This window comes from Brachycentrus maculatus, unplaced genomic scaffold (genome assembly GCF_059751285.1).
Source record: "Brachycentrus maculatus isolate JH-2025_06_01 unplaced genomic scaffold, ASM5975128v1 h1tg000153l, whole genome shotgun sequence".
Classification (NCBI taxonomy): domain Eukaryota; kingdom Metazoa; phylum Arthropoda; class Insecta; order Trichoptera; family Brachycentridae; genus Brachycentrus; species Brachycentrus maculatus.
This window is the reverse complement of record NW_028280906.1, coordinates 972,376-996,345: the sequence shown is the minus strand read 5'-3', so window position 1 is coordinate 996,345 and position 23,970 is coordinate 972,376. Positions and strand designations below refer to the sequence as shown.

The window sequence follows — 23,970 nt, the reverse complement described above, 5'->3', positions numbered from 1 at the left end:
TGAAAATTCTTTGCTACTGAATAACAGAGGTTTTTTAATTGAAACCTAGTCAGTAAATCACAATAAAAAATATATACTTAAAAAAAAAAACAACAAGTAATTTGGTAGAATTATGAAAAACAAAAGTTTGCCTATAGAAGTTTTATTGTATGCTGTACTGGACCTACATAGGTTCACTTGATCCAGTTGTCCAGGCACTTACTCACAAAGAAGGGGAAAATTATACGTTCTCTTTATTTGCAAACTTGTATATTCCCTTCCCTTTTCAGCAAATGACAAGGCGCTATGTTGGGCGCTTATTGTATACTCACAGTCCAGTCACCACAATGCTTTAATTTAGATTCTCATATGTTTTTACACCAGTAATAATTGAAGACCTTTGGACAGAAACCACATATTGCTCACTCCTTTCAACAACGTCATATATCAAAAATCGTCAATTTTCAGTTGTACATGTTTTCGGAATGTCCAGAAAATGTACTATATCCCAGCAAAAGCGGCATATTTATTATAACTTAATATTTACCCGCTACAGGGCAGAAAGTGTTGTTTTTGCATTTTTGAAGAAAAGGAATTGTTTATTTTTTTTTTATATTAAATATTTTTCAAATGGAGAAAAAACTTTCAGATTTTACCTAAAAAGATCTGTACACATTAATAAGTTCAATAAGTGGCTTGATATTTATTTTTAATACATTTTATTATATTCTTAAACGTTAAAAATGATCTCCTGAAAAATCAAGTTTTTTGATAAATGACGTTGTTGAAAGGAGTCAGCGATATGTCACCAAACCCTTTTTTTTATAACAGACAGTTGAAGCTAAATATCTTAGTTTACATATCAGTAAGTATGAGGTATACAAAAGTGAAATGTTTAGGATAGTGAAATTATTGATAAAATAGTACATATATCGCTGCCAGTTTTTAGAAAGCAATGATACAAATTTTGGACATAGTACTTTAACTACTTTTTTTTTTTAATATTCTGATAGGAGGGATACATACAGACAGGGATCTAAAAAATATATTGCAATTTTTTTCCCCAAAGTATTCAATTATATTTAATTATGATTGGCAGACAGTGATGTAATTTAGCAAAAAAAAAATCATAGCAAACAATACAAATCTGAGGCCAAGAATAATAATGTAAGACAAAATTGACACAATTCAGGGTAAACTTTTAAATTGCGTAGTATTATTATTTCTACAAAATTTAACATGACTAGAACATTCAATTAATATAATTAATTTCATGAATTGATTGCGCAGTCACATTGTGGTTATATCCATCCATTTTTAATTTAAGTTTTACTTAGCAAATTATTGGTTCAAATTTTTGTTTTGTTTATTGATTTATGTAATATGACAGTACTGTATTAATTAAAATGCAAATTGGTGTGTTTCGACTCGTCTCATCTATTTGCTTTTATAGAATGGTTGACAGATGTGCTAGTTAGACATACACACACTTGTTAATATATTTATATACAATTTTGTAGATTATTACGTAAGATATGTAATTCGTATAGATGCAAATGTAGCCACATCTGAAATATACAAATTGTCAGAAGTACTTACATTTTCTATTTGAATTGGAAATTGCTCCCGGAACTCATGCATGGTAGCCAAACTGTATGATTTTCAGCCCAGTAAATCATTGTTTTAAACATTATATCTTGTTTATATCTTTCAGGCAAAGTGGATTTGGAAGAACTTATTACTGCGTTTGCAGATTTAGGAGTTGCAATGGACAGGAAGGAGGCAACAAACCTACTAAAAAGGTATTTTTATTTAAAATATTTTGTAAATCATTATTAATTTATCACACCCCAAAGATATTCTATTGTCTACAACAGTGGTTCTTAACCTTGTTGGATGTACTGGGCCCCGCCAGTTTCATATGTGCATTCACCGAACCCGTAATTGGAAAAATAAAATGTTTTTTTTCGAATTCAAAACATAGGTATGTATTTATATACAGGTGCACAAAATTAACTAAGTAATTAAGTAAGAAAAAAAAACCATTATAACGTGAGTTTCACATAAAAACCAAAACAAAGTAATGCACATTTCACAATGACACATTATGACAATAGATCTAGTACATTTGTTATGACCTATTTGATATCCCATCCCTGTAAAAAAAAAATTACGATGCCAAGAAGGTGCATTATTTTAGCGTTTGAGCCTCTTGTATTATTTTTATTGCTAGATTGATATATTCCTTTCAGATAATATACTAGATCTATTGGATAAATGAGTAAATCTATTGGATAAATGATAATATACTAGATCTATTGGATAAATAAGTCGGGTGTGTTTTGACCTCCACCGAACCTGGGAGACTGACTCACCTAACCCTTGGGGTTCGATCGAACCCAGGTTAAGAACCACTGGTCTACAATGTATAAATACACTATTTTACTTTTTATAGTTGACATTAATAACGCATCCAAAATTGTTTTGTAAATCATGGTGTGAATGAAAAATGGAATAACCTGACAACATATTTTCAAAATTCCAAATCACATTTTTGAGTTTAGAAAAAAGTTTTAACTATTAGAGAAAACATGTTTACAAAACATGTGGATTTGACATGGTCAGTTTTCTTATTATTTTGCGAGACTGAGACGTTCATAATTATCATGTTGATTTTCCAAATAGTATTGATTCAAGATAAAATGACACATTTCACTAATGTAATCTTTCAATTTTCTTTTCTTATTTGCCTACATAGATAATATGTGGCATTTACAAGTATAAAAAGAGAATTCAACTCGTTATCCTTAGCTAAATTTATTTTCAAATGCCGGCCACTAAAATCAATATTTTGTTTAACCTAGTAAACCTGGACTGCTGCCAAACATTCTTACATTTGTATGTGGAATGAGGATATGAGCGAAAAAGTGTGTTTTATATCTTGCATTGTTTTGATGAGATATTCAATTTCAAATGTGCTTATGTACACTTGATTTATTTTTATATTTTTTATCATACACATAATTACAATTCACAATAATGTGCCAAAATAATGTAATTACAAAAGCACAATCAGATTTTGTGAATAAGAATAACATTGAATTTTAAAATGGTTTTTCATTTATTCCATAAAATTAACTTATCCTTCTCACCCTTATCGCACCCAATGGTGCATAGGGCACTGCATCATATTGACACAGTGTTTGTTACTTACATGAAGGCAAGGTGATCGCTCTTGCGCTTCAGAGACCAGTCCAGGGTAATATTAAATAAATATTAGAGTGTAGAATCACCAATATTTATTTTCATTCCCACCTGGGAATCGAACCTAGGATCTCCAGCACGGCAGCTAAACACGCTAACCATTACAACTCGGACAAAATTTATACAGTTATTTGCAATTTATATATTTATTAATTCAATGTATAAATTTTAATATTGATTTATTTATGTTAAACTTGGTTATTCCCTGGACTGGATAGATTTCTTAAAAAACTGTCTGCTTATTTCTCTGTCACAACTCTTAAGTGGATAAAGAAAGAATAATGATATTAAGAATAATTTATGCAGCATTTTAACATCAATCCAATCCAGGATTTAAAAGTTTTCAACTAATAGCATATAATCACTATTAGCAGTATTATTTTTGACATCTCATCAAAGATGAAGAAGAATATGGAAGTCTGGGCTTTTACGGGGCTGACGACCGTCATAGGCTGGTTTAAGTGATCACTTTACACATGTGTAACATTCACCAATTCTACCCATTATTGACTACCACACTACTCAAATTCTTGGAAGTTCTATATATATGAACCAATTTTGAAACATTGTTCTTGAATCACTAGAACTTCACTAGAGACATCTATTGATTTGATGTCACAAAATAATATAAAAATAACTCCTGTAATTGGAGATAATCCAGATTTTGTGAACAAGTATTTGGTCACACTCAAAATGTTGTGACTATTAGAAGTATTAATTGGAAATGGGTGAGTATGCAACATCTTGAAAATAAAACAGATTTGATTAGCATTTTTACTGAGTATAGACAGTATATACAGTAAACAATACGCAGCGTAATAAATGTATACCCCTATGATTTTTTAGTTGCCAATGAGTTTAATGGTACTTTAAATTAAATTAAATTCCTATCAAAAGTGACACTTTTGCGGTTGTGCCTATTGTTTCCAAATAATGATTTTTTACACACTCATGTCCTCATTAGCCAATCTGTGAATGCGAAATAGTAGCTTTGATTTTGATTTTTAAGAAAACTTTTGCATTTCATGTGGCAACTATTTATTTATTTTTTCTTTATTTTAAATTCTTTTGCATTACATGACATCAATTCAAATACAAAAAAATATGAAAAAAATATTAATATCAATACAAAAAAAGATCCCACAAAGGCATGGCCTGTGTGTGGGTATACAATATAATTTAGTCATAGTAAAGGGTATAAGGGTATAGGTATTATACGTAGAACTAGAATAATAGTGTTAATATATAATACAAAAAATACTTGACTATCAGAAAATATTTTTTTTTTTTTTAAATAAAATTAAAAACATAAAAAAGATGAAAAAGTAAAAAGTTAGCAAGCATCTACTACAAGAAAAAGGAGCTTAAATCTGTCTCTTCAATAAATAATCTAAGTAAAATTTTAAATCTACACAAACTTAGGTAATTAACATCTAACAAATAGTCTTTGTGGAATAAGTTGAACCGCTTTGGAGCTATGAAAAATGAGTGTCTTTGCGCGAGTCTGGATTTACAAAAAGGGATTTCTAATAAATTATTCATTCTTTGGCTAGATTTATTATTATTTTTAGGAAATAAATGTTAATGTTAGTTCTTCTTCATTTGCTTCAGAATGGATCAAGATGGAAGTCTCAACATCAGTTATGATGAGTGGCGCGATTACCTTCTTCTTGCTCCGAGTACAGATATTCACGGCCTCATCAATTTCTGGCGTCACTCCACCGTAAGTTTTTTATTTTATTTTACACATACCTATATTATTCATGCAATACTATCTAATCTGATCTCTATACAATCTACATCTCCACGAGTATTCTGCGCACATCTTATGCACAGTGGACTTCATTTTCGTAGAGACAGAAAGAGTCACTGTTTACAGACTGATTTTTTGAAATTTCGCCAACACTAAAATTTGTCAAATTTGAAATTCTCAAAAGAAACTTTTTCGGTAATTTACATATTTTAATAATATAACGTATTTAGTTGATTTAATTTTTGATTTGACAATGGGTTCCATAGTTAAAGCATTTTGAATATAGCTCTTGATTAAGGTCACTGGTGCCCCCTATGGTACTGCGGTCCAACACAGGCGAGGTCACCAGTGCCCCCCATGGCGTTTAACGTGTTAATGACATACATAAACAAACAAATTTAAAGTATATACATTCATTTTTAATTTAAGTTTTACTTAATAAATACCACTATTTCTTCAAATCTACTGTGACACGTGTTTCGATGAATTCCGCATAATTTCAAACACCGTATTTATTACGGTGTTTGAAAATGATGCAGAATGCATCAAAACACGAATCACAATAGATTTGAAGAAATAGTGGTATTTACTAATTAAAACTTAAATTAAAAATGGATAGATTTTACCACAAAGTGACTGCCGAATCAGTTAATGAAAGTATATACATTCTTTATAGTTTCATAAAAATAGTCTAGCATGAATTACTTGAACCGCTATCAAAAGAAAACTATATATAATATGTTTTATGATTCAATTTTGTCAAAATGCGAAAGAAGATTTCCACAACTGGGAAAAAATACAATTACATATTGACTCTTTAAATCTTTTACCTACAATACTCACACTGTTGCACTATCTTACTGTCGTGCAGCACACTCTGTATTACTCACAAGTGGAAACATTATTACTAAGTTTATATTATTTTTTAAAAGTTATTCAAAGATGGTATGTTTCTTCCCGAGAAGGAAATTAATTCACTTACAAGCTTCACACCTATCGGCGCTTACAATTCTGAATTCCAGGACTGGAATTACAGTGAAAAAATGATTTGTCGTTGTAGTTGTATTGTGTCACTGTAACTGTACTTCTAGACTTTTATTTCTAACGGCTTTGGCGTTTTTAAACCGATCAGTATTCACAAAGTTATTGATACTTAAAAAAAATCACTGCGAATTTCATTAACAGGTATTTATTTGTATTTTTATGCATGTTTACATCTTTGGATATATAAGATATTATTACTCGGTCCTTTGTTAACCCATTGACCTACCTGCCGCCAAACCTTGGCCGTAGGTATGTTTTGATATTCGCATAACAGCCGCAGTTAAAGCCACACCCACATCTGTGGTAGTTCATATTATAAAGATACTTTAGAGTGTGATATCTACAAATCAGTAACTTCTTCTTTTTCAATCAAAAGCTTTCTTCTTTTCGTAATGCATTGTTTCTTAAAATTTTTCATACAAATTTATTGACGACACTCGACCAAAGATGTCCCTGTAAGGATAGAATTATCAGAAATCAAATTATTAGAAATCAAAATTTACATCCCAAGTATAATGTTTTATTAATTTATTTTTTCAAGTTTTCTTGTTAATTTATCACATTTCTGATCTAGACACACGATAAAATACGTGCATAATAGTTAAATGTACCATATTTATTAGTAAAAAAGAGGCGCATTAACCTTTATAATTTGGCTCTTAAATACAATAAAAATGACACATTTTAGTAACAGATGATTGCTGGTAATGAAAAGTTAGTCATTTAAAATAATTATGTACTAAAAAGATCCTGTACTAAGCAAGGGGAACTTGAACAAACAACTTCCAAGGTTGACATTCATCAACGGTCATGTTATCAGTTTGGTTAGATCATACAGGAATTGTTTATTTTGAGCTGTTACCCTGCTACCAAACGGTTAATTCCGAGGTCATACTACAATTTTTTATTTACTGCCTTACCAAAAAATATGTTTTTCTAATTTTTTTAAAAACATTGTAATTTTTCCTCATATTTTTACTAACACCCAATTGAGTGGCCGGTATTCTGTGTAAAAAAAAAGATTAGATACAAAGGGTTAAGTTATCGGTAAGATTTAAAAAAATTATGGACATATTCCAGATGGTACACGTTTTATGATCTGCAAAGCTAGATTTTTCCTGAAGGTGCTGAGCTGGGAATTATTTTTGAAAGTGGATTGTTCAAAAAGGCTTATTTTTTAAACATAGATAAATTTACTTCTTATTTTCTAAACTGGACGATTCCATCTGTAAAGTAAATTATTTTTGCAAGCAGTTAACAACAGCGTAGAAATGTGAATTCCTATAAAAAATAATTAGCATAACAGTATTTTCATAAATCACTAAATCCTCCATAAGTAATACAGGTAACTCCAATTATTTAATAAATAAAAAACCTCCTTTCACTTTGTAAAACTGTTTCGAAATATTCTCAACAGATGTCACTGTTTATCAATTACTTTTAATATTTACATTCTTGTGTTTTAGTAATTTACTTGGAAAACATTTTTAACCATTTTGCACCAAATGCTGCATAGGTACCACTTCAGACTGATGCAGCGTTTACTTGAACGTGAATTATATGAAGGCAAGGTGAATAATCCTGTTCTCCGGAATATGAATCTAGGAGTACAATAAATTTGATATAAAAGAGTATTACAAAAGTCAGTGTAGGAGGTCAGGATAAAGGACATTTCTTAAATATGGTAAAGGAAATGGAGGGGGAAAATAGATAAGAAAAGGAAAATAACAGCAATGTCCGGGATGCTAAGGATTGGAAACCTGTTCTTGTACATTTAAACTTGTGTATTCATATGTGCTTACAAGTTAACTGTTTTTCTAATTCTACATACGAATTGTTATATAAAAATATCAAACAATAGTTACAGATAGTAATAAATTATCTATGTGTAAGAAAATATCTGCACAACAATAACCATATATGTATATATATATTACTATTATATAATAAATACACTACCATAATAAGTTTGGATAATTTATACAGCGCCATTTAACCTTAAGGGCGCAAACTATATGTCACATTTACAAGAAAATCAACAAACATCTACATCATGGGTGGATAACATTTTCAGTAGCCGGGCCAGATTTTAGAAATGAGATTTCCTACCGGGCCGTAAAACAAAATTTATTTTATTATTCTAAGCAAACAAGATGTTTATTTATATATATATATATATATATATATATATATATATATATATATATATATATATATATATATATACTCGTATATTACAAACATATGTGAGTTACTTTATTTTATTAGGTACATTTCAAACTTATTTGCATGTTTAGCCTCGTAATGCCGTTTAATGTTATATTTCAAGATAGAAACAGAATCATTGCATATCAGGCATAATGGCTTTGTTGTACATTCCGCGAAAAAATAGTTTATAGTCCATCTGTCTTAAAAACTTCTCAGTCATTCTGTTACTTTTCACTTCTTTAGTCCAACGTCTTTACTACTTGACGCTATTATGGGTCTTGAAATTGTCACGATAGTGAAATACTCCTATATTTGGGATATGATTCGAACTACGCAGGATGGAATGTTCTTTGGGTGGTTTTGTGTACACTAAAGGAAAAAATGTGTGATTATATCCGCGGGGCGCAAGTAGACCCCCGGCGGGCTGCATGCGGCTCGCGGGCCGCGGGTTGGCCACCCTTGATCTAAATTATTGAGATATTTATAAACCTGATTTCATTTCTTCCTCCATCTCCTATTTGCCACCCGTTGCAGATGGTCCATAGGGCTCTGTATGGACGAATTGCCTTGCTGAATTTATTTATTTATTTATTTAATATAGTTAGAGTTATAAACAGTATTTTCTAATTTAATTTTCTATATATTTCTTAAAATTAATTATGCTTTTCTCTCCAATAAAGAGACTAAGCTCTTGTGCTTGGAGAGGGAAAATTAATCATATTATTTTTTGACATCTCACCAAAGATGAAGAAGAATATGGAAGACTGGGCATATACGGGTCTGACGACCATCGTAGGCTGGTTTAAGTGATCACCGTTATTGACAACCACACTACTCAAATTCTTGGAAGTTCTATATATATGAACCAATTTTGAAACATTGTTCTTGAATCACTAGAAATTCACTAGAGACATCCATTGGGCCTCACATACTTTCTAAAAAAAAAAGAGTTTCTGCCCAATAAAAAGCTTCTTTTCATCTCACCAATAGATGTCTCTAGCTTATTTTTATTTGATACGTCTAATGTTAAAGTCTTCATATTGTTTTCTTCAAGGGACTCGTACAAATGAGTAGTGTCTAAGGTACACATGCTAGTGCGATAACAGCTATGCAATCCCTGCTAGCGCTTCTATTCTGCTTGCCATACCTTTCTACATTCCTCCTCTATTTCCTTACCCATATATTGTGATGTCCTTCACCCTGAGCTCCTATACAGCATCCCAACTAACGTGTTCCACTCCTATGTCCATAAATCATGAAGAAAACGTGAAAGATTTATGTTATCAATCCAATAGATAACGGCATTCGGAGGCTTGTCTCTGTGACGTCACCATTTGAACTTGACAAGGTCTAATCAATTTGAAAAAGTGTATATAATACAATGAGCATTACACAGACGTGATAGACAATATTTAATTACGATGGATTTTTCTCATGTGTTATTATTGGCTAATAAATTAATATGAAAAATCACAAGACTATTGGTACGATTCTTATTGAAATCTGTAGAGAAGTAAGGGAGATATGAAGGTTTAAACTTTAGATATTTTCATTAATTGATTCGGCAGTTACTTTGTGGTAAAATCTATCCATTTTTAATTAATGTTTTACTTAGTAAATACCGCTATTTCTTAAAATCTACTACGACACGTGTTTTGATGCATTCCGCATCATTTTCAAACACCGTTTGAAAATGATGCGGAATGTATCGAAACACGTGTCACAGTAGATTTTAAGAAATAGTGGTATTTACTAAGTAAAACATTTATTAAAAATGTTTAGATATTTTAATAAAACGAAAACACCGCTATACGTCATCGGGTGTGTTATGGGGCGTATCCCTTTATGTATCTGCTTTATAGAGCTGTAATACTAGTAGTGTGGATTCGTTTTTGTGGCGTCATTCGTTTCCAACTTACGAAAACAACGTTTTTACAAAGGCGAATTTTGGAAAAGAAAATGATGAATGAAAATATTGATTATATCGGCTGTTATAAACACAAAACGAGTCTAAATACAATCCTTTTTAGGTTAAGTATGTTAAATTAGATATTCGTCCTGTCTGAAAATGATCCATTATGTATTAACACTTTCGTCACCAAAATACGATATATCAGCTTTCGGTACTCTAACGAGAAACACCGGATCCGTCGGATCTGACGTCATGATTTATAAAATAATTAGATATATTTTGGACAGCATGTTAGGAATTCCTTCAGGTTTTTGTAAAAAAAATTACATTAATTTTTTTTTCAATTAGTTATACATCCATTTTTAGAATTAGGGAACCAAAATATTTATTTTGATGGTAGAAAAACGTCGCGTTTTTTTTTATCAGAGTAGCTGATCAGTTATAAGAAAAAATGGTCAGACTGGAAAAGGTTAAACCTTTTATCTCCCGTATTTCCTTAGAAATTCCAATAATAATAGTATGGTGATACATTGTAGCATGTCACTTGAAATGGTAATTGAAGAACATCGGTAGTGATACGCTCTTGTCAATCTTCTCGCGTACAGCCTATTGACAACCAGGAATTCCTGTTCGCAACGATAAATCACGGTCACAGGCAATTGTCAATCTACCGATGTAACACGAATAGGTATGCATCACTCAAATAAAATTGTGTTTGAGGAACACATATAAAAACATAATTTATATTTGAAGCATATATCTTCGTAATTTTCCATTTTATAATTAAAACATTATTTTGTTTAACACCATAAATATTTTATTAAAACTTAATTATAATGTCATAATCAATTGTTTATATGTAATTAAGTTATATTTTAATTACATATTATATAAACGTTTATTATTTATTTGATATATATATATATATATATATATATATATATATATATATATATATATATATATATATATATATATATATATATATATATATATATATATATATATATATATATATATATATATATATATATATATATATATATATATATATATATATATATATATATATATATATATATATATATATATATATATATATATATATAAATATATATATATATATATATATATATATATATATATATATATATTTATATATATGTATATATATATATATATATATATATATATATATATATATATATATATAAATATATACATATATACATATATATATATATATATATATATATATATATATATATATATATATATATATATATATATTGCGTTTTCAACCTGTGGATATGATCGAAGAATCTTAAAAGGCCCCCTGGGATTTTTAATCAAATATTTTTCACTGTATTTTCAATAAAGAGCAATGTCAAGCTAATTTCGCGTAACTTTTTCGCGAGACTGCAAGAAACGCTGTAATTTTCCGCGATATTCTCCACATGTAAATGTGCCTTTAATCAACAACATATTAGTAAATAGTCGGTACAAGATTTCCGGGCTGCAGGATGATTCGGTCTTAAGTAAACAGAATATTCAATATCTGTAGACTTTGATACCTGTTTTGTTATGGCTGTTTGGTTTGTTTATTTCTTTAAAAATAATGATAACTAACGAACCGACAAACCGTCATGTAATCATAAATAATATTGCGCGAGTACTAGATAATAGTTACGAACTGCAGTATTTAATTAAAGCAAAATTAAGAGACAACCGCTAAGAATAATTGAGGACAAAATTCTCGTTAAAATTCTCATAAAAGTGCCATTTTTTTTCTTCATTTTACTGCAGTAGGTAACAGAGAATCAGCAGATTTACAACATTTTGAGTGTGTCCAAATACTTACACAAAATACACAAAATCTGGATTATCTCCAATTACAGGAGTTATTTTCATATTATTTTTGACATATCATCAAGGATGATTATAAGCTTAAATAATAAAAATGAAAATTATATTTTCTGGCATTTCTTATGTGTGTGATTCGGACCTCACTTACTAATAAAAGAGTTTCTGCTCAATAAAAAACTTCTTTACATCTCACCAATAGATGTCGTTAGTGAAGTTCTAGTGATTCAAGAACAATGTTTTAAAATTGGTTCTTATATATATATATATATATATATATATATATATATATATATATATATATATATATATATATATTTATCTATATATATATATATATATATATATATATATATATATATATATATATATATATATATATATATATATATATATATATATATATATATATATATATATATATATAGAACTTCCAAGAATTTGAGTAGTGTGGTTGTCAATAATGGATAGAGTTGGTGAATGTTACACGTGTGTAAAGTAATCACTAAAACCAGCCTATGACGGTCGTCAGCCCCGTAAATGTCCAGACTTCCATATTCATCTTCATCTTTGATGAGATGTCAAAAAATAATAATGAGCAGATTTTTTAAAATGTAAAGTGATTAACTTAAACCAGCCAAATACAGAATAAGCCTAGCAAATATCGATATACTCTTCCTGTTAATACGTATGTACATACATACGTGGGCTGTTCAATTAATACCTCGGCTGTCCAAACTTAAAACACAGTAAGGGACATTTTTTTGCAGTACGTTTTTTTGCATTTTTGGACTAAGTAGAATCTACTTAGTCCAAAAATGCAAAAAAAAACTAGTGCAAAAAAAATGTCCCTTACTGTGTTTGGACAGCTTGGACAGCCGACATGGACCGACTTCATAAAATAAAATGTACTTTATTTAAAAGTTACATCTCTGGGTTCCCTTCAAAGTATTCACCTCCCCGACGCACACATTATCCGAACGGTGTTTCCACTTTTGGAAACATTTCTGGAAAGCTTCTTTTGTGATGGCCCTCGGCTCTTTCGTCCCATTTGTCTTAATTCTCGGGAATCGTCTCAAATCTTCTTCCTTCCAAAGCTCTTTTGAGTTAAGAAAACAAGAAAAATGTCAAAAGGGCCCATATATATGACTTCAATTTTTTTTCTTTATTTTAAATTCTTTTGCATTACATAACATAAATTCAAATACAAAAAATATTAATAAAATATAAAAATAATTCCAAAAAAATATCCCATTAAGGCATGGCATGTGTGTGGGTATACAATATAATTTAGTCATAGTAAAGGTTATAAGGGAAATAAAGTACATTTTGTTTTATGACATCTGAATACAAATATTTAGTTTATTAAAATTAAACATTTGAATATACCACTTTAATGAGTTTTATTTATATTTACGACTAGTTTCGAAAACGACAGATGTTTTCATCTTCTGGTACAAATTAAAACTAACGGACAAAAATATATTAAGGTGTATTGAAAGGAAACATTGAATAAATAAAACTCATTAAAGTAGTATATTCAAGTGTTTAATTTTCATAAACTAAATAAGAGTTTCTGCTTAATAAAAAGCTTCTTTACATCTCACCAATAGATGTCTCTAGTGAAGTTCTAGTGAGTCAAGAACAAGGTTTCTAAATATATTCAAGTGTTTAATTTTAATAAAATAATTATGTCATTCCACAAAGTTAATGCCGAATCAATAAATAATATAAATATATAATAGTTCTTTCCAAAATTGAATACGAAAAAATTCCACTTTCATTCGTTAGTAAAAGGTAAAACCAAACTTATTGCTGATAGTTTTAAATACGCGAAGGTGATTATCAGACTGCGACCTCTTGTCTACCCCTGATAGACAATGTTAACCCATCCGCATATCAGTTTTATTTTTTATTATTTTTGTTTTTTTTTTTACATATGTATACAAATATATTAATTGAATGTAAAAACGTTGCCCCACCCGGATGGGAGGTGATATACATAATAATAATAATAAATCCCTTACCGCACCCCAATTTTGCATAGGGCACTGCTTCATATAAACGCAGTGTTATCTCGATCGTTTACACAACGACGCGCTAATATTTTGCACCTGATAAAACAAGAACAAACAATTTAAAGATTACTTCTAAATGCAGAAAAAGTAGCACGCACTAAACAGTTTAATTTTTGGGGTATAAATCAGTCCAACAAATCATAATCCTCACGTGTGACTCATACTTTTGAAACGTCAAAGGCGTTCAAATTCAACCGAGTTATAAAAATAAACTGTCTCAAAAAATTATAACTATGTATTACTGTTTTACCAATACATGAATATAGTACATATAACTATTAAGCACGTATATTATAGATCAGAAAATGTGATAAATTGACAAGAAAACTTGAAAAAATAACTCAGTAAAATATTGCGCCGGGGATGTAAAGTTTTTAATTTCAACTTATTTTAGTTGTTATTTTAATCAAAATGATAATTCTATCCTTACAGAGAGACATCTTTGGTCAAGTGCTGTAAATTTTGAACTAACTAACTAACCATCACGCCGCTTCTCCGCAGGGGTAGGCAGAGAGAATAGAGCGCCACACCACTCTGTCCTTGCAAACATTCTTCGCCTCTTCCACGTTCATGCATCTCTTCATACATACCCGCCGATTGTTAGGACTCCTAACCTGACCACTTTCAAGTATTTGGCATACCTGATCGTGCCATGTTTTTCTCGGTCTTTCTCTGCTTCTTTTCCCACCAACATTCGCCTCATAAATTTGTTTTACCGTTCTTTCATCACTCATTCGTTCTACATGTCCAAACCATCTCAACACACCTTTCTTAATTTTATCGATAATGCTTCTCTCAGCTTCTCTCGGTAAATTTTGTATAAAAATAATAATAAATAATCCATAACCGAATGTTTTCTATACTGATTTATAGATATCACACAAAAGTATCTTTATAATATGAACCACCCACAGACGCAAGTGTGGCTTTAGCCGCGGCTGATATGCGAATGTAAAATATTCTTAGCCGCTAAGATATGGCGGCTGTGTGCCAATGGGTTAAGTCCAAAATCCACATTGACCAGCGTACTATTTTTTTTTCTTCCACTGAAAATTATTTAAGCTTAGCAACTCGGTCAAATGAAATAACATTTGGAGTGATAAGATAACGGGCCCAGCGAAGTTATTCACTCTCGTTAAGTTGATTAATTAATTAATTACGAGATATAAGCAAATGAGACGTGAATATTTTCATCGATTATTCTCAAATATGTTTTATATATCATCCATATTCTTTGTCGGGTTCAAATGTAGGTGAATACGAGCATACTTGTGAAAATGTAATCGATTTCGCTTAGTAATGTTTTCATTCGTTTTGTTTATCTATAATACATTCGAGAATCAAATACACAACTCTTTTATGACTCTGTTTCCAAGTCAATTACTTAGAATACATATTATTTGTGTATACCTTCTCGCTTTGTACGAGGGTGAGATACAGGGGGTGATGACCGGCCTAGCATATTTTTGTATTAACGTTACTGGGTCGAATATTAACAGGATTTGTGAATATGGATAGTAGGCAGCTGTAAGCTATTTGATGTCGCGCTCTTGGCAACTTTCTATCACTAATACGCGCTGTGCCAATTTTGGCATTAAACACGGACATTGTAATGAATAAAACATATCACAAAAACGATAAATGTGTATAAAAAAGGAATAAAATATCAAGATGTACTGAAAATCAGTGTTGACTTAGACTATTATAAAATATTGGATAACAGTGTACTAGTAGTCTCGTAGTCCGTTTGAGACATTGATTTATGTTTTTTTCTGTGCCCTATGGGTCCCATGTTGTACCTTTCACGTGAACCCGAGACCTATTAGTAAATTAGTATATATATAGGGTCCGCCAAATAACTTTTTTTTTTCAAAAACAGGGCGCAAAACATCGAGTGTAGCTTCGGCTGTGTGGCACGTAGCGCCGTCCTGTTGAAACCAAATGTTGCCAATATCCTCCTCTTCAATTTTTGTGAACAAAAATCCGTTCAACATGGCCCGATAACGATCGCCATTGACTGTAACGGCCACTCCTTGCTCATTTTCAAAGAAAAATGGCCCAATTATGCCTCTGGACCAAAATCCGCACCAAACAGTGACTCGTTTTGGGTGTACCGGCTTTTCAATGTATGCGTGCGGGTTTTCTGTGCCCCAAATACGACAATTTTGCTTGTTTACATACCCGCCAAGATCAAAATAAGCTTCATCCGAAAAGATGATTTTTTTGGCAAAATCGGCATCTTCTGTAAGTCGATCGCAGGCCCACTCAGCGAAGCGAAAACGCATTGGATGGTCAGTTGGCTTCAACTCCTGAACCAATTGGACTTTGTATGGCGTCATACCAAGGTCTTTATGCAAAATTCGTCTCAATGATGTCTCCGAAATGTTCAATTGTTGAGAACGACGGTGAATTGATGTTGATGGCGCTTCACGCACACTTTCTGCCACAACATCGATATTCTCGGGTGTACGCACTGTTTTTGGCTTTTCACGCTTTGGTTTATCGATGAGGATGCCAGTTTCTTTCACTTTTTTCACAAGATAACGAACATACGGAGCTGACGGTGCTTCTCTTCTTCCAAAAACCGTACGCAATTTTCGCACACATTCTGCAACATTACCATGATTTTCAAAGTAATGTCGCAATATTTCCCAGCGTTGTTCAAGCGTATACACAACCATATTCGCTCAGCGGAAGGATAAAACTAATTATCTGTCAAATCAGACATGAGCTAAGTGTTACCATTCACGAAATAAGCACTAGTTGAAAAAAAAACTTTAGATGGCGGACCCTATATATATATATATATATATATATATATATATATATATATATATATATATATATATATATATATATATATATATATATATATATATATATATATATATATATATATATATATATATATATATATATATATATATATATATATATATATATATATATATATATATATATATATATATATATATATATATATATATATATATATATATATATATATATATATATATATATATATGTATATATATATATATTATTTCTTAAGTTAGCTATATTATATTTAGTACGCAAACAAATATTTACTTATAATTTAGTATCATAAACTAGGTGTAGATGTATTTACATCTTCTTACAGTAAACATATCATTTCTAGGATATTATGAATTATTTATTTTACAATGATATATATCATGGATGGATGGATGGACATATGTAGTTCTGTACTCGCTCCTGTACTTTTGTTAAATGAAATTTAATCTGTGAATAAATATTGAAATGTTATTCGTTCGTAATGATATCAGACATCGTTCATCAGATCTGATATTTTCTGTAGTGTCTTCGCGTCACACGGGTGAAGTAATGTTTTATCATATTTCGTCATTCACTTGTACTTTGAAAGGATTTAAATAGTTATCAGTTTTAATTTAATTTTTTGCAACGATATTCTGTTCATACAAATTATTTTTTATTTGGGAGAGTCTTTTTCCCGTCGATCAATTTATTTTATGTCAACAGCCGACAGTAACATTAACATTTTGACAGTACTATAAGGCAGTAGTATATAGCCATTTTTTGTTGATAACGAACAGTATTCCAGCATAAGAGTACAATTCTATTGACATTTTAAAAACACTCGCAAATAGAAAATATACAATTAGGTACGCGACCGGCTGTGCGAGGAGCTACGAGTGTGTCCGCATACTTTTTTTAGAATATGTACTTTAATATACATTTTTTTAAACTTCTTACCTTTCAACGACTCTTTTCTTTTAAAACCATATATTTGTTTCGAAGAAAATCTTATTTTTTCAATACAAAATACGTCGTTATTTTTTTAAAATTATGTTAAATGTTACCTGAGTTTAAAGAAAATTTATAAATATCAAGATGTGTGATTATTGGCTAATAAATTTATATGAAAAATCACAAGACTATCGGTGACATTCTTATTGAAATCTGTTGAGAACTAAGGGAGATATGAAGGTTTAAACTTTAGATATTTGAATAAAACGAAAAACGTGCGTACGCGTACGTCATCAAATTTCCGTCATCGAACGTTTTATGACGTCATATGGTTTATTGTCTATGGTTTATAGAGCTGTAATAGTAGTAGTGTGGATCGTTTGTTTACTACTACACGACACTATTTTGCCCATATCGTAGTCGTACAGGAGAAAGTGACCAATTGACAAAACGTAAAAAGTTCAGGAGGGCCATTCAAATCACTTTTGCTTGGCAAGAAAATAAACATCAATACAGTTAGTCGTTTTTAACAAGTCAATATATATTATACTTCCAAGTTTAAAACCCTTGGGGATGTTTTTCAGGGCAATATTAAGCTAGTAAGATATCAAATAGTCAATGATCACGTTTTTGTAAAAAAAAAGTACTTGTTCACTTTCTCCTGCATGACTACGATATCTTCCCATGATTTTTATGCGATGTTTACGTTAACGTCAGTAATACAAGACTGGTGTAATATTTAAAACTTTAAATTTTGTAAAAAGATAACCGATAATATCCTTAATGCGACGTACTAAAGAAACATTTATGGAAAAATAATTTCTTACAAGAGCGGTTTAGCAAAGTCAAGGGTCGCGGTAACAGGTAAGTGCGATGGTTTTTGTGTCCTTAGCTGTATATAACTCACATGGCGGTAAAATCTTAAAAGCCGATTCAAATCCAAATGTTAACCTTTTCCGGTCCCCCAAAATTAAAAAAAAAAATCTAGCTGAACAGTTACATTCCAATTGGAAAAAAATGTCCTCTGCTCCACATACTGTTGTAATAGATACAAGTGACCAAAATGTAAGCTTGGAATTTCAATAAATAATACTAATGATGAAAAAATGTTGAATAACATCCGACATGGGACCTAAAAGCAAAAAATCATTGTCGAATGAGATTCGACATTGGATCAGTAAGGGAGATAAGTTAACTCGGAAGTATGTAGTGTAGATAGTTTGTTATGCTGACACGTAGATTATCGTTAGTATAATACATATAACGAGTATATAAACATAACTTCTGTCTCTTGGCTATCTTGCCCATGATATAACAGCACCGGATCGTACTGACCCCTTTGTTCGCACTGATAATAGTTATTATTCCCACGTGTGCCGCTTTCCGCTTTCCAGTCACCCTTTACCTTTCAAGTGTGTCACTTGCCTTTTTGAGTGATCGGAGCCTGGACATAAGTATTCGCCTAAATGAGTGGCCGTGACGCATTTGCGGATAATTAGGACATACAGTCACTATTGCAACGGATCAATGTTTACCTCCAAGTGACGTTATCGAGTGAATAATTTTACATTTACGGCAATTAGTGAATGTTTTCATATAATAATATACCCAACGAAAAATGTTATTTTATAAACAGTGGGTCGTGAAGTGCATGAAGGTACGTATTTATTCTTATTACATCTTTTATTTAAATAACTATGTCGATACCCTAAAAAAAATCAGTCGGATCTATAACACTTGGCAAAACAGATAAATTAAAAATATATTCTTTCTCAAAATGTTTTAATTTTTTTAATTAAACGTCATAGATGCTCATTTACGCGTATTAGTGACGTAGAAATAAACTTTATGTTTATATTTATATATACAGTGGAACCTCTTGTAACAAGTAATTCGCGTAGCGAGCAAAAAGTGAAAAAATCTCCCTTAACGAGCGACATTTCACATAACGAGTTACAGAGAAAGAGCAAGTCCCTTTTTCACGATATTCACTAGTGAGCCGTGATTTCCAGGTCAGTCAATACAAAAAAAAATGTTTCGCTTAACGAGTAAGATTTTGGAACGAATTATGCTCGTTATGAGAGTGTATAGTGACTGTCGTCAGCCTCTTTGTATGAATCTGGTAAGACAAAGTGGGCGAACCTATTTTCTTGTAACATGTAGGTGTTATGTTTTTTTTTATCAAATTGTTTTTTAACGTGTTTTGTGATTTAAGAAAAAACCCTTAAATAAGTTAATAATTTTTCAAGTTTTGCTTTTAAAGTGGTGCGTGGTACTGACGAAAATCTGCTTTCTGCCTACGTTTTTATAATCCGCTGAGGCATATTACATAGTGACGTATGCAAGTAACATATTTTAATCCTCACTATAATGTAAAGGTCACACACTTTTTAAAAAAAATAATTGCTTCCTTGTCAATTTCCTCACTCTGCATGCCTAACCAATTATGTCCTTCAAACATTTTTAAGTGCCGTTCTTTTTGCGATACTTTCTAATGCAAATACAGTAAGTAGTAGATATTTTACTAGACGACTGACGTCATTCTGACGTTTCAAAAAGACAAAGTTTAGTACATGCACCCAGGGTTTTTCAAGTTTTAATTCTGTTTTTATACGTTTTGCTATGAATGTTATAACTAAAATATTCAATGTGTATGTATATGTTACGGGTAATGCTAGAATACGAAGTAAACCTAGGTGTATACGGGTAACTTAGCATTGCCCAATCCTGTTGGGTTAACTTTGAAAACTGACAAAAATAAAATTGAATTCGCAGTTTACCCGTGTTCACCTAGGTCTACCCAATGCTGATTGGATAATGTTAGGAAAACGTAGACAATATAAGTAGAGTCAGGGCAAAGGAACATTTAAACAAAATGTTTGAATTTATACGCTTTATTATAATAAAGTCATCAAACAAATTGTATAGTAAAATTAAAAAACCTAACCTAACCTAGATCTAGGTATATATGGGTAAAGTGCAAATCCCAATTTATCATAGTCAGTTTTCAAACATTACCCAACAGGATTGGGTATTCTAAGTTGACCCGGATAAACCTAGGTTTACCCGTAACTATATCATTCGATTGGTTCGAAATCTTCGATCTATATATTTTTTTTGGTTTTTTGTACAGTCGAATAGTGAATTTATTAAAGTTACTAAAGAAACTTTCTAGTACAACAATTAGAAGGGAGATATGTTGAATATTGGCAAATGATAATCAAGTATTTAGGTTTTGTTCAGACTTATGATATTGCTAAATTTTAATATGCCTAGTTAAATTATCGTGTATTTCAAATCATATCAGTCTTATTCACAACCTCTATCTTTACTTTTATCATTAAGTTTTGTTTAATCTCTTTGACTTTCTTTTTGAGTTGACATATTCAACGCGCGCAAACAATCCTTACGATTAGTGCGGGAATTCCCCGTTATAAGTGTTGTTCATTGGTCCGGGCCGCAATTAAGGGTCTGCAGCGTTATCTAATGACAGTCATTACTTGCCAATTTTAAACCATTTCTTAGTACCGATGTGAGTAATTCTTTGTGCAGATAACATTCTTGTTAACTGAATTATAATTAACTGTCCATATTTCCCAAATATTTTGGTCTAGAACAGAGGATCTGAACCTTTTTGAAGTCAGGAAGCACTTTTAATCATAAGGAAAATTAGCGGTGCACCAAACATAAGATCCAAATACATAAAAGAAAACTTTAATTAAAATAAAACTGATTATTTTATTACGGCAAGTTAAAGATAACATTAATTAAAAAATACTCGGATGAAACTTTTTGCGGTGAAAATTATTTAATGTGACACCCGAGCTGGTCGGCTTTTACAAATTTATATACGATATAAGTTCTAATATTTGATATATCGCTCACTCCTTTCAAGAACGTCAAATAAAAAAATCGTCAATTTTCAGTTGTGCATGTTTTCGGAATGCCCAGAAAATGTACTAAATCCCAGCAAAAGCGGCATATTTTTAACTTAATATTTACCCGCTACATGGCAGAAAGTGTTGTTTTTGCATTTTGAGGAAAATGTATTGTTTGATTATTTTTTTTAAATATACTAACTTTTCAAATGGAGAAAAAACCTTCAGGTTTTACCTAAAAAGATCTGTTGCACAGTAAAAAGTTCAATAAGTGGCTTGATATTTATTTATAATACATTGTATTATATTTTTAAACTTTAAAAACGATCTCCTGAAAAATCAAGTTTTTTGATTGATGACGTTCTTGAAAGGAAGGAGCGATATGTAGGTACTCTCATTTCTTCATCCAAATTGTTAAGCCAAGGGTTTGTGACCCATGAACCTACCATTGATAGAGCACCGTCTGCATAAATTGCCACACATAACTCCCATGATATTTTCAATTGTTCCAAGTATATTAAATTTTGGTTTTCCTAATTTCGCGGAGCACTTGCAACAAGGTCGCGAAGCACCAGTGCTCCGCGGAGCACCGGTTGAAAACCACTGGTCTAAAATGTAAACGTTTTGATGTTGCTTTATAATTTTTTTGTTCAAATACTCGGAAAAAAAAACAATATTTACAATGATAAAAGAAGTAGTAAAATATTTCCAACTCCTAAATCACAGATTTCATTATTAGAAAGATTAAAAAATATACGCCTGATATTTTTAGGGCAGCTGATGAATGACAGTGTTTGTTTCCTTTCATACTATCAAGGCAAATATAACGTTACATCAATCTGAAATATAAGGTACGAGTAGAAGAAAAATAAATATGTAAGATAATATATTATATGCATAATAAAATCAAGAAAAACTTTTATTTTGTATACCGTAGAACGGGGCTACTTGAGCTGTGGTGTGTTACTTGAGCCCAGTACAAAAAATATTTAGATTGTGGTATCGATCGAAGTATGGTGACAATAAGTGCCACCTGTCAGGGAAATAATGAATCATGTAGATACGTTCATTATTGTAGACCAAATAAAGATTTTTTTTTGTACTGGCCTCAAGTAATGCATTAAAGTTCAAGTAGCCCCGTTCTACGGTATTAAAAATATTGTTAAATTTGTGATATGGTTATATAACACTCTCCTTAGTATTCTGCGCTTTGTGTAATACCACTTAAAAATATTACATCATGACTACCGGTTTCGGAATAAGTATACCATCATCAGGTTAAATGTTGACTTCATTTGACCTGATGATGGAAACGTTATTCTGAAACCGGTAATCATAAATGTGGTAGTCATGAGCAGCTGAATGTTATATTCATATTGTTTTTTAAGTGGTATTAGTTAAAGTGAATGATGAATGAGTGTAGTAGAGACACTGGAATATAGGAATTTCAGCGATTATTGTAATTTACCTAATTTGCTCTTATATTTTTTTGATTCAGAAGAAAATATCATTGATCAGCACAATACCGTAAATAGTTTTGAAAAAAAATGTACATGGTCACGTAACGACCTTAATACTATTTAATTTTGCATTCTTCCTACTTCTGGTTTTACATAATCGTTTTGATTTATCTTTTTAAATATACGAAATGGATTGCTTGCATATGAAAAAAATATTTGTTGATTTGGCGTTTAATTCGCAGAACTACATAATAGATCTTTGTCAGACGGGAGGAAAATCTAATTTAACATACTCAACCGTAGTCTTAGAAATCCAGTAAGTAAATTGAATTATCTTCCGATTGACACGAAGGAACACGTGATCTGACCATTATTGTGATAACTTTTAGTATTCCACAGAAATAAAGCAGACACAGTTCGAGCATGCACAGGTTCACACTGTGTGTCATTTCACATATCGATCATTAGGTATTACATTATCTTAATTGCGGTTATCAGAACACGGCACTTATTTTTCTGTGTTATCACGCGCTTGATTCGCGAGTTGCACCATATCATTTGTAATGTTTTAGATAAAAAAGACAGATAAAAAATCTGCCAGGAAACATGTAAATACATATTATATTTGAACAGCTGAATGTCATATACATATTTAGGTAATTTTTATCAATTTATATTTTACTAGGTAAATACCACCATTTCTTTAAATAAAAAAAACAATGTATCGAAACACGCGTCACAGTATATTTAAAGAAATTGTGTTATCACCAAGTGAAATTTA

General features: G+C 30.9%; 1 protein-coding gene across 1 annotated transcript in view; it reads left to right on the top strand.

Moving 5' to 3' along the window:
- Window positions 1-23,970, top strand: part of SCaMC (Short Calcium-binding Mitochondrial Carrier) — a 41,413-nt gene that overhangs the window by 4,509 nt on the left and 12,934 nt on the right. Inside the window, exons 3-4 of the mRNA XM_088261388.1 lie at window positions 1,694-1,781; window positions 4,855-4,966. Of these exons, the coding sequence (XP_088117514.1) occupies window positions 1,694-1,781; window positions 4,855-4,966 (200 nt within the window). The remainder of the gene's footprint in view (window positions 1-1,693; window positions 1,782-4,854; window positions 4,967-23,970) is intronic.